Raw genomic sequence first — 12664 nt, 5'->3', positions numbered from 1 at the left:
GACCATTAGGTGGCAAGGTTACAGGGGTATGAATTTATCTGAGTTGGTGCCGAAACTTAAAATATTAAAACAGGTGAAAGCTATTCCTGATTTTATCATTGTTCATTGTGGGGCAAACAACATAGGCCGTACCATCCTGTGGTCACTGGTCAGACTTCTTCAGTCAGTTGTACTAGAACTAACGAAACTTTTTCCTAGTGTGAGAACAGTGGGGTCCTCACTTCTACCTAGATTTAGTTGGCGTTATTCTACGCGAGTACAGGCAATGGAAAACGCCAGAGCAACAATTAACAGGGAGGGTATTAGGTTAATAGCTTCAAAGGGTGGGACGTTCATCAAACACACAGTCGACAGGGGATGCTTACTCTTCTTAGTCACCTGATCCCACCTCTGATAAGTCCAGGGGCCCGTGTTTGCCCAACTATCTACTATGTATTGCTTATAGGAGTTCTGAGATTTATCACTGTTCGTTATCTTCACCTTTCATGAGAGAAACTGCTTGTTTTTCTATTTCAAAAACATAATTAAATGATAAGAAATAAAACTTATAATTCTTTATTTGATGCATGTATCAAACGACAAAATTGATCGGAAAAGTCCTTAAATCAATTCATAAATCATGGAGGGGAGAGAACTTATATTTTTAGCATATCCATTGTGTATGTACATATTCTAGTGTTTGTACGACCTTGTATCTTCTACGGAGAGGGCTAAACTATAAATCATCACCACTATCTTCTCTCTCTTCTGAGCTGGCCCTCTATAGTGTCCACAGCCATGTAGTTTTGATTTAGATATTCCTACTTTAACATCTGCGTCATGGAACCTATGACCTGAAATGGAAACAGACAGAGAGAATATATCTAAAGTAACAATCATATTTCCTAATCATTTTTATCTACTTCACCTTGCCGACTCCCTCAATAATATACTTTAACTGTTTTATTATAACGATACAAACATTAAAACCAGAATAAAAATTAATAGTATTCAAAACTCGGATCTGCGGGACCTATGTACCTTATGTACCTTGCAACCATAAACTAGTTTTGTAGGGGGGAAATTAAATCGTGATGCAATTCTATTTTATGATTAATATTCATGATTCCATTCGAAGCTTATGGCATTAAAAGAATCTGCTAAATGCTCGGTATGGGTGTGTATCAGTTTATAAATTTTACAGTGCTTTAATCACGGTGAATCACAAAAATATGTTGATTCACATTTATATACTAAGAATTAGAAGAGGTGTAATAAATTAACGTAAACCAAGTAAAAACTAAAAGGAGGCAAAACTGTTACCAATTATTCTTACAGCGTGTTCTAAAATATGATGACTTCATAGTGTACATCAAAATATAATAAATTATCTCATATTGCTAAATTACCACAGCAGTCCGCTCTGTTGAAGATTTCAATCTTGTGTACCAGAAATCTATCTCCAAGATTTATCATAAGCCACGGTCTGCCTTCTCTAGCCGTATGCATGAAGTCATTGAGGTATTCATTCACAGCGTTTGACGGCTGGAAGTTTCCGGATACTGTACTTGCAGTCACAGATTTCCCCAGTGCAACATTTGTCATGCAATTTGTAGACGGGAGTGAATCTAGGATATTATAGATAATTTTATCATTTAATAACTTTTAAAGTGATGGCTTAAAAACGATGCTGATTGGATGAAAAATTCATTTGATTTCTTAGTGAAAAAAACATTCCTCCGGAGTTCATCTGCACTAAGCACGCGGGACTACTTTTCTCTGGAATGCGTCTTCCCCGTACCTCAAATACAAATGCTTAAGTACGATTAGCACAGGTTACGTTCCGTGAAATAATATTTACAACTAATAGAGTCTCGTGTGACGTCACTCTATTGATTGATTATTGTTTTGCGTTACGTCGAGAACTTTTCATTCATATTGAGACGTAACCAGCTGTTGGTGAAGTACCATAAATTTAGACCTATGCTTAGCGCCCAGGGTCGTAGCAGTGAGGGCATTATGGTGTTAATGCTTGTTGCGACATGGAACCTCCATTTATAAGGTCATATCCGAAAGATCCGTGACTCTCAATTCTTTTTGCTGAGCGTTTGGCAAACGAGCAATCCCTACCTTACGTTCACGTCGTAGGTTTGACGTGACAATGGCACGAGTTGAGCTCGAACTCACGACCTCGCGGCTACGAAGTAATCAGGATATTTCAAACAACGTGGATATGAAAACACATTTTGTACGTTTGGTAGTATCAAAAAGATTATTTTTGTAACATACAAAAACCTCAAAAACCTTTCTTGAAATATTTCGACCGTGTTACCGGTCTTTTTCAGTAGTGTTTATTTGTCATAGCAACGTAACGCAAGACTACATAAACAAAAGTTTTGCGTTACGTTGCTATGACAAATAAACACGATTGAAGAAGACCGGTAGCACGGTCGAAAGTGTTTAGGTCTTCCAACGACACTCGCTTTACCTAATCTAGATATAGGGCTCACGGCAGGTGTGACCAGTCGACAAGGGGTACCTACACCTCCTAGTCACCTGATCCCACCTATGGTATGTCTCCAGAAGTACGGGTTTGCCCAACTCTCAATTTTGTATTGCTTATAAGAGTTATGAAATTGATTACTGTTCGTTATTCTCTCTCTCTCTCTCTCTCTCTCTCTCTCTCTCTCTCTCTCTCTCTCTCTCTCTCTCTCTCTCTCTGTGTGTGTGTGTGTGTGTGTGTGTGTGTGTGTGTGCGTGTGTGTATGCGTGTGTTTGTATATATTAACAGCACTACAAACATAGAGAATTTCCTTCAGGCACTCCCCAAATGAGGACCTCCGCCACATGCAATATGCTCCCTCTTCCTTTCACCATCTGGATTTTAACAAAACGAGCAATTGTGTGAGAAGGACACCATATCGCTATTCTCTCTCCGTTCCTTGCTGGTCCCGAATAATGGCCGCAGAATTGTAGGTTATCCAGGGATTCCCCTACTGTCACCTCCGCATCATGAAATCGAGCACCTGAGGGAGAAATAGACAAATTCATTTACTCTTTCTATCCAATTTCTAATTTGCCAATACAACCTGTCATTCAGTCAAATACTTTTTTGATGCGTCTCATACAATTGTTAGGCCGTTCTTTACACACTGGCGTTGACTGCGGATTGATTCGTTAATCTGGTTGAGATATAGGGCTCACGGCGGATGTGAGCGGTCGATAGGGGATGTTTACTCCATTTAGACACCTGATCCCACCTCTTTTATATCCAGAGGTCCATGTTTGCACAACTATTTATTTTGTATTGCATATAGGAGCTATGAGATTGATCACTGTTTGTTATCTTCACCTTTTCATCTGTTGCATTTATTGAAGATGCCACAAAACATTCGTATAATAGGATTCTATCGTTGTGAGAAGTAGATGATGAATGCCACGTATTCTTGTGATTGTTTGTAAATTACAGGGCAAAGAATTATTATACAATTCTCAAATGGTATATAATTACCGCAGCAGTCCGCTCTGTTGAAGATTTCAATCTGTTGTACCAGAAATGTGCCTCCAAGGTCTATTGTGAGCCATGGTTTGCTTTCTTCTCCTGATGTATGCATGAAGTCGTTGAGGTATCCATTCACAGCGTTTGAGGGTGGAAACCCGCTGTGTGTTGAACTCACCGACACTGATTTTCCAATAGCAACATTTGCCACACATTTTGAATAGGTGTGAGAACCTTTCAAGAGGAAAAAAAGATTAAAATAAAATAGAATGGGAAAGATTTATGTCATGTCCATCTCAGTTCAATATTCTTTTATTATTTGAATCTGAAATATACATGTACATGGATTATACCGTCTATGTAATTCCTAGTCACTAACGATACCCATTACTGTATCAGGTTCCAAGAAATACAAAATCCCTATACTGGTGATATTTTTGTGTCTAAAACTGAAGCATGGTTTTGAAGAATTTCATCTTTTGAAAGTTGCAGTTGGAGTATAAGTATGATTACCAAAAGTGGAATTAATGCCAACTTCGTTTAAAATACAATTGTAATAATGAGCCTTACAAACAAAGACAATGTTGTTAGTAGCTTTGTCAGCTGGAACCAAAACATATTCCTCATGTAACCTATTTAATTCTTTTATCACTTCTGGTTTACTAAACACAGAAGGATAGATGGTACGTACTTTTGTTTTCATGTGTCTAACGCGGGATTTTAATATCCCTCATATGCTTTTAACCCATTTTGACAATGTATCAAGTTCTTCTGTTTCATATTTGGCCCATCGTCTGGCATAATCTTCGACAGAATTCATAATAGAGATGAAGTTCTGTCGTCAATTAAAAGACCAAGGTTCTCTGTATTTAGGATCTTTTAGAATAAGTTATTTGAGGTCCTCATTTTCAACTGTATCAACATCATTAGTAATGACATGTCCAGCTGGACTATAGTTGAAAGAAGATGAAGAACAAGAACATGTTGGTGGATTACGTATAAGATGGTCTATATCTAGGCACTGCAAAGTTTGTTTATAATTAAAAAGTGTGGATGCAATAGTAGAAGTATAGCTGTAGGAAATACAGGGTGTAGACTTGAACTTGAAATAAGTTGGAATACACGACTGAACCCTTTTATGACGAAGAATGTTGCTTATGTTGACGGCATGTATTCCTTTGTTTGTAAATTTATACCTATATATGATATTTTGTTTGTTTGTGTGTTTCTTTTGTTTGTTTGTTTGTTTTGCGTTCCTTTGAGAATTTATCACTCATTTTGAGACGTCACCAGTTGTAGGTGAAGTACCACAAATTTTGACCTAATATATTCCTGATTTTATTATTGTTCATTGTGGGGCATACAACATAGGCCGTACCAACCTGTGGTCACTGGTCAGACTTCTTCAGTCAGCTGTACTAGAACTAACGAAACTTTTTCCTAGTGTGAGAGCAGTGGGGTCCTCACTTCTACCTAGATTTAGTTGGCGTTATTCTACGCGGGTACAGGCAATGGAAAACGCCAGAGCAACAATTAACAGGGAGGGTATTAGGTTAATAGCTTCAAAGGGTGGGGCGTTCATCAAACACACAGTCAACAGGGGATACTTACTCTTCCTAGGCACCTGATCCCACCTCTGATGTGTCCAGGGGCCCGTGTTTGCCCAACTATATACTATGTATTGCTTATAGGAGTTCTGAGATTGATCACTGTTCGTTATCTTCACCTTTCATGAGAGAAACTACTTGTTTTTCTATTTCAAAAACATAATTAAATGATAAAAAATAAAACTTATAATTCTTTATTTGATGCATGTATCAAACGAAAAATTGATCGGAAAAGTCCTTAAATCAATTCATAAATCATGGAGGGGAGAGAACTTATATTTTTAGCATATCCATTGTGTATGTACATATTCTAGTGTTTGTACGACCTTGTATCTTCTACGGAGAGGGCTAAACTATAAATCAAGAAGTGGACATTTACAATTGTCTTTTTCATGTGGTTTTAATTTCCGTGGTCAACCAGTTTCTAATATTTCTAAGGGTCGTAGCAGTGAGTGTTCTTTAACGTATGTACGTCGGCCGTGATACAGGACCTCCATTTGTCAAGTTATATCCTAAAGACCCGTGATTCTCACTTCGTTTGGCAATAAGTGAGAATGATGCAAAAATAATAAAGCTATGTCTTACTTTTTACGTCATCCGAGTCGCTTGGGTCACCAATTGCTATTGGTCTGCGTCCGACGACGTCCGTTAACAATTGAACAATTAAACTTCTTGATAACTACCATTCCAATTCTTTTCAGATTTTGTATAAAGCATCTTTCGAACATGGGGACATAAAATGTAAATTCCAGGACCCATGCATCCCTGGGGGTGAGGAAAAACTGCCAAAAATGTACCAATTTCACATTTTTTCTGTAAAACCACACATAATTATGTAAGAAAAATTTAAGATATAGTCATATATCTGAGCAGAAAGGCCTATACCAAAGTAAATTTCAACATCACTTTACATATAGTGTTTATGTGTAAACCATTTAAATAACATCTTCTACAATGCTATTCATTCTAAATTGAAACTAAATAGATATTTATATAGAGCAGGTATTCCTAAACTTCGTGATCCCTGGGGTAGGGGTTTTTATACCTGGGTGTGGCAAAAATGGACATAGTGATTAGATATTTTTTTTACAATTTTATTGAATTGTTAGTATTTACGTCTCATCGAGAATTTTTCACTCACATTGAGACGTCACCAGCTGTAGGTGAAGTACCACAAATTTTGACCTATGCTTAGCGCTCAGGGCCGTAGCAGTAAAGTTTCTTTATAGTGCCAACACCTGCCGCGACACGGGACCCCCGCTTTTATGGTCATATCCGAAATATCGAGAGTTTGACAAAGGAGCAATCACTACCTATTTTAACGTCTTAGGTTTGACGCGGCCATGGCATGAGAGGGACTTGAACTAACGACCTCTCAGTTACGAAGCGAACGCTCTAACCACTGAGCTACCGCTGAAGGTCATTTGAAAATATTCTTTAATTTTGCTGATAATATATAAAACATACTCAGTAACTGCATATTTAGGAAAAGCAAATACTACTATTGTAAACTTCGTTTCCATTCTGATATTAGATTCATTGAAATCTAAATTATTCTATAGAAGTATAAATTGTCCTGTTGGTTTTCATTTTGATCCAATATGCCTGCTCGTGACTAATTATGAATAGATGAAAGTAACGAACAGTGAAGTATCTCATAACTAAAGGAATACAATATTAAGAGAATAAAAGTTTAATTACTTATATATCCTATAACTTATATTATGCCTTATGGTGTAACCTTTCTGACGAGTGAAGACTCGTGTCATCTTACAACGCAACTTTGGACATTCAATGACGACGGACCCAATTCGAAATTTTGCGCTTCTGCGATTTTTCATTGATTTCTAATAGTGGCATAATGACACGAGATGATATATACAAAATAATGTTGAGTTATTGCACGTTGATAGTTCTCCGTACCCGCCGAAAACTCTGTATCAGATTTGTTCCGGTATTTTCCGGTACATGCGTGAGGAAGGTGTTCACGATATATGAACTTTTTGGATGTTAAAGATGCTCGTTTTCATAAATTCAGAAAAACTCTTGACATGCGAATGACAGAGCTGGCATCCAGGGATAGGAGTGTCAATTAAGCAAGCGGATCCCTTAACGTCGAAACAAGAAGATGGCTTTTAGGATAACAAATCATTTGGATGACATGCATCAAAAAGTTACATTAATACAGTATTTTACTCCAATTCCAAACTTTTTGGACTTAAGGGTCTCAATAAGCACCGAAAATTTGAGGTATGTCAGGAGAAATGTGACAGTTCTGATGAAAAAGCATACATAGAATTTTCTGGTCACACATCTAAGAACTTCGCTGATATGAGGGTCTTCACCAGAGGAACATTCCTGCAAAGTCGACCCGCCACTACACAGCCACACCCGGAACGCCTCTCAGTTTATACAATGTTTATGCTTCCTACATTTCAATGGTGAGGGATGGGCCATTCTATAGACGGCCACTACCCGGACCCGAGCCACGTTTCGGAGTCCAGCCTATGGGGTCAGAAAGTTGGGTACCATTGTGAAAACCATGTGTGCAGAAGCAGGTTTGTCGGAAACTGTTCTAACCACTCGGGGAAACGCACATGCGCCACCACCTTGTTTCATTCAGGTAAGTTTTCAATTCGAGGGAGGGGTGTATTTATGTATTAACTGTTTAATGAGACATTTTAGTACCTGTATATTTACGGTATTTACGTGATTTATGTGTCGTCGATTTGTTCAAATACTAAATAGTTCATTTAATTCCCTCTTCTCTTCGCAGTTTTTTATGTTGCAGGTTTTAAAGAGCGGCAGGTAATGGAGCGAACAGATCATCGTAGTACCGCTGGTATGGCATACAGGAGGCATCAGAACAGTTAGTCGAGCTCTGGCGGCTCAACAACTTCTTGAAGTTAGTCGAGCTCTGGAGCCGCCAATGAAATCCCCGAAACAGACTGGGGATTCAGAGAAGGAGAACGCGAGTGTGAAGGATGTCGGGAAATAAATATATAAAATGTGCTCCCCTTCCTAGAATGCCCATACTTCACATTAATAATAACACTGTTTTATTCTAACTTGATAAATACCTTATTACACGCATTTATTACTTTCTAAATGTATCTAGAACTGCAGCTTTTTTTAATCTTTATATCTCTGTATACCATTGCATAATGGCTTTGAAATCCAATACATTGAATTGAATTGGAAAGACGACACCGTTTCTAGGGTGAAGATTCTTTTGGGTGACAAAGTGATTCGTTTGGTAAATTGCTCGGTGTCAATGTCATTCATGTGAAAGATGTATTAGTGATACAAATTTTGCATTTTATTTGAGCGTACCAGAAGTGCGTGAAATTGCGATCTAAACTTTGTGCAAAAACTGAGAAATTATGATTTTTAAAATATTTTTTGTTTTGTCTTGTGAAAGAATTCTGTAAATGTTATCTTCATTAAATGTTGAACCTTGTCTTTGTCTCATTTGCATAGCTCCTCCCACCTCCTTTGTGAAACAGTGGGGTATATGGTAGTTAGATATCACATATGTGATGATATGAATATCGCCACACTTTTGATGATATTTGATATACACCTTCGAAAAAATCAAAGAAAAAACATCCGGTCATGGAATAATAACTCATTAATGTCTACTTTGCCTTATATCAAAATCTGAATAAAATCTCTATAGTAGAAACGAATTAAGTCCGTCGTCCTCATCCCTTGGGGATCCGGGTTAGAAAACGCCCTCAGTACCCCTTGACTTGTTGTAAGAGGCGACTACCGGTAAATAAGGGCCGTTCCGTCGGATGAAACCGTAAAAACCGAGGCCCCGTGTCACAGTAGGTGTGACGCGTTAAAGATCCCTCCCTGCTCAATGGCTGTAAGCGGCAAGCATAGACCTTCATTTTACAATCTTTCATAAGGAATAATGACATATGAATGTAAAACTTATACGGTATCAAATTTGATGCACCAGATGCGCAATTCGACAAATTATGTTTCTTCAGTGATGCTCAACCGAAATGTTTGAAATCCAAATAACAATGAAGTTTTAGATCTATTATAGGCAAAAATGAAACGTTCTTGAGAGTGATACAGTCAAGGGATATAATTATTTGCCACTTTCGTGCAAATCGAGTCACGTTTTAGGCTACCCGCTATAATTGGACACAAGATATCCCCAATCTATTTTCATCTTTGTATAGTCACACTAAGACCAATGACATATGCACAATATTTCTGTCGTCTGCTATATTGTTTGTCTTAATTGCCCGAAACAACATGGGTCAAAAAGGAAAAGAATTGAGTGTTGACGTCTGAAATATGATTGTAAATGCGTATAGAGAGAATGGAAACACATCAGAATTGGAGAGAATATTAGGGGTACCGGGATCTACAATACGTAGCATTATAAAACTTTCAATAAAAAAAAAAGGCCAACGAGGAAGAGGATCAAGCAGAGTCTTTACAAATAGAGATATGAACAAACTTTCACGTGTAGTTAAAGAGAAGAGACGACGGTCTTAGGAAAATAAAACTAAATGAGGGAAACGATTATATATTTTGTACCAAAATTGTAAAAATAAAAATTTAAGAATTGGGATACAAACGAAAGGTTGCCAAGAAAAACGTCGTGAATCGCGAGATCAACAAGAAAGCTCGCCGTAAGTGGTATAAGGAAAAGTTGATCGTGAGTGGAATAGATGGGTATTTAGTGCATGATGAAAGTCAGATACTTGTAGTTAATAAAGTTTATATCAGGAGAAAAGACGAAGAAAAATGTAGTGTGTAGCTGGTATGTCCGTCATCATGACGCAGGTTAAGTGTCAGGATCTGGGGTTGTGTTTGTATTAAAGGAATTGGAACATTAACTGATGTAGAAGGTAATATAAATACCAGAAAATACATTGAAATACTGGACAACAATGTATGGTCTGAGTTAGCGAGGCAGATAAAACCAATACGTTTTCATGGGCGACAATGCCCCTGTACATAGGGCTCGTTTTGTAAAAGAATACATTACCAATACAATTACCACACCATGTCCTGCCCAGCCTCTTGACCATTGATATTATTGAGAATATTTGGTTGAAAATTAGAAGAACATTGGAAAATCGTTCCGAATTCAGCAACACAAAACAGCAGTTTATAGCAGAAATTCGAACTGCCTTGGAATATTATATTGAGGACTTGTATAGCACAATGCCTGCCAGGACTGAGTTTTACTAAACTTCTTATCTTACGCAAAAATTTGCGACTTAAGAATTTCGCAAGGTTTAACTTGAGATACGACGCTTCTGTTTTACTAACGTGTTCTTAAGTTTCCATCATAAAGTAAACTTAGGAAGTATTCGTAACTTGCGATCTTGGAAGTTATAAACGCTGCGCAAGAGCATTTGTCACTTTTGCTTTCAATATCTTAACGTCTGCGAAAATAATATGTTGACGGTCTTAAAGGGAAAGGCAACCCTAACCACATTGTTGCTTTTATGAATGAAGGTCTACTTAATGATATCGTAAATGACAGTCTATAACAACAAAAATCCTTGCTTAACGATTGAATCAATATTAATCTATCATATTTCTTAAGTTACCCGCCGCTAAGAGAGCGGCCATTGAAGTTTAATTTATTACGTCACAACGTCGATTCCGGTTTATTTCCTCAGCAGCACTGTAAACATGATAATTCACAAACAGTTAAGTTTGGAGTCGTATACATTTGAGCGCCGAACCTCAATTTGTCATATAACGAAAATGATGGATCCACAGTTTACATAGTCTTTTCTTGCAAACGACTTGGTTGGGTCAGTAATTTAGAAAAAACTTTTTTCACATCTTCCCTTCGCATTAGTGTAATTAACTGCTTGACAGGAAGGCATCAATATATTTATTCGTAAGATCTACCGCATGCACATCTTTCATGATGGTAGAATCTCATCAAAACAGGAACACACGGTGTTACGTCAAAATAATTGATTTTTGTGGTCTCGAATACAAAAGACTTCCACATCATGACAGCCTCAATAGATGGCGGGAATTTCAATTTCTAACGTTTTCAAATTAGTACTGAAGCTTATCTAAGCCGTATATCAACAGAACAGTATGACAAATTTTTATCATATAATTAATCCTATCATTTGTTTCGGTTGAGCATCACTGAAGAGACATTATTTGTCGAAATGCGCATCTGGTGCATCATAATTGGTACCGTATAAGTTTTACATTATCATGTATTTTTGGGGGATTGCCTTTCCCTTTAACGTTGGGGAAAGAGAAGGTACATGTATATACTCAAGTGGATCCAGAATTTTATTTTTTTTTTCTTGGGGAGTGCATGGAAATTTTTCCCGAGGTACACTGTACCAACATAAGAATATTATCATAAAGGGTGTGCTTGATTTGTTTACACTGTTTTACATCCGGTTAAGTCAGTTTTATTCATTGCTGCCCGGGTTGCTATATGACATTGGTGCATTTTATTGCACAAAGGCCAGGGCACTGTCTGGTAATTTCTAACGTCATGATGGGTGTAAGAAAGCGAAACATTTGACTATATATCACTGACAAATACAAAATCCATCTAAATTTCCTATAAAACAATTTATTATACTAGTATATAATATAATTTGTAGATATTTACCTTTTGTATTCAGAATACAAGTGTCTGCAATAAAACAGCACAGGAATAGCCACCACGTCCTCATACTGGTAGTTGTGAAGGGTCATATGTAACACGCAAGAAAATGGATATATATAAAGGAAGCACGTGTTACATATGCATGTACTTGGTGGACAGATTTCATGAAATATAATGATGCAATATATCTTATAGATATGGCTATTGCAGGTAAAATTGCAACGTACGGTTAACATCTGTTTTGAAACATGATAATGATATTTTAGGAGCACATAGGTAGAATCTATGTTTTCGAACATATGATTAACATACGTAAACTTATAGTATGAATAACATATATTTGTATTACTTTATGATAAAGAAATATTTTGTTCATATGATATTCAAGTATTTTTCTTAAGATTTTCATGATTTTCGTATGTTATATATATGCAAATCTTTAACATGTTATATTTACATTTGCCAATGCACTTCCTTATATGACAGTACTAATGAAATCGATGTTCAATTTCGTATGACATGAATTTGGTCACGTGATCAGTTTGTTCTTGCGTATGAATACAATCACCGCTTCAAAAGTCAGTTCCTGTATTTTCACCTGGGTTTTTGCTTATGCAATGCAGTGGGGGATTTAGACACCCCCCTCCACAAATTTAAATAATAGAAATAGTGCGAGTAAAATTCCAGATTGGCACCCAAAATGGCTGAGTATTTTGGCTAATACTTGACTTTCACCCCCACCCCCTTCGTAAAACCTGGATCCGCCACTGCAATGATATCATAACAGAAACAAACGCAGCAGGATATTTATACAGATTTTATTTTGTAAACAAAAAAGAATTTCATCAATTTATAAAAGAGAAACATTAAACATATCATTCTGTTGTTTCATTTTATACAGTTTTAATGATACTGTACCGTCTTCAACTTCTGCATGGCGATTTTATAAAG

General features: G+C 37.0%; 1 protein-coding gene across 1 annotated transcript; it reads right to left on the bottom strand.

Moving 5' to 3' along the window:
- Positions 1-567: 567 nt before the first annotated feature.
- LOC130046330 (uncharacterized) lies at positions 568-11822 on the bottom strand. Its single transcript, XM_048910804.2, has 5 exons — positions 11717-11822; positions 3491-3712; positions 2781-3005; positions 1389-1607; positions 568-833 (listed from the first exon to the last, which is right to left on the bottom strand). The coding sequence occupies exons 1-5, from the start codon at positions 11778-11780 to the stop codon at positions 673-675; spliced, it is 891 nt and encodes a 296-aa protein (XP_048766761.2). The 5' UTR covers positions 11781-11822; the 3' UTR covers positions 568-672.
- Between the last annotated feature and the right edge of the window lie 842 nt (positions 11823-12664).

The sequence above is a fragment of the Ostrea edulis genome, chromosome 3, assembly GCF_947568905.1.
Source record: "Ostrea edulis chromosome 3, xbOstEdul1.1, whole genome shotgun sequence".
Taxonomy (NCBI): domain Eukaryota; kingdom Metazoa; phylum Mollusca; class Bivalvia; order Ostreida; family Ostreidae; genus Ostrea; species Ostrea edulis.
The sequence above is the reverse complement of the archived record's forward strand: the minus strand, read 5'-3'. Positions and strand labels throughout refer to the sequence as shown.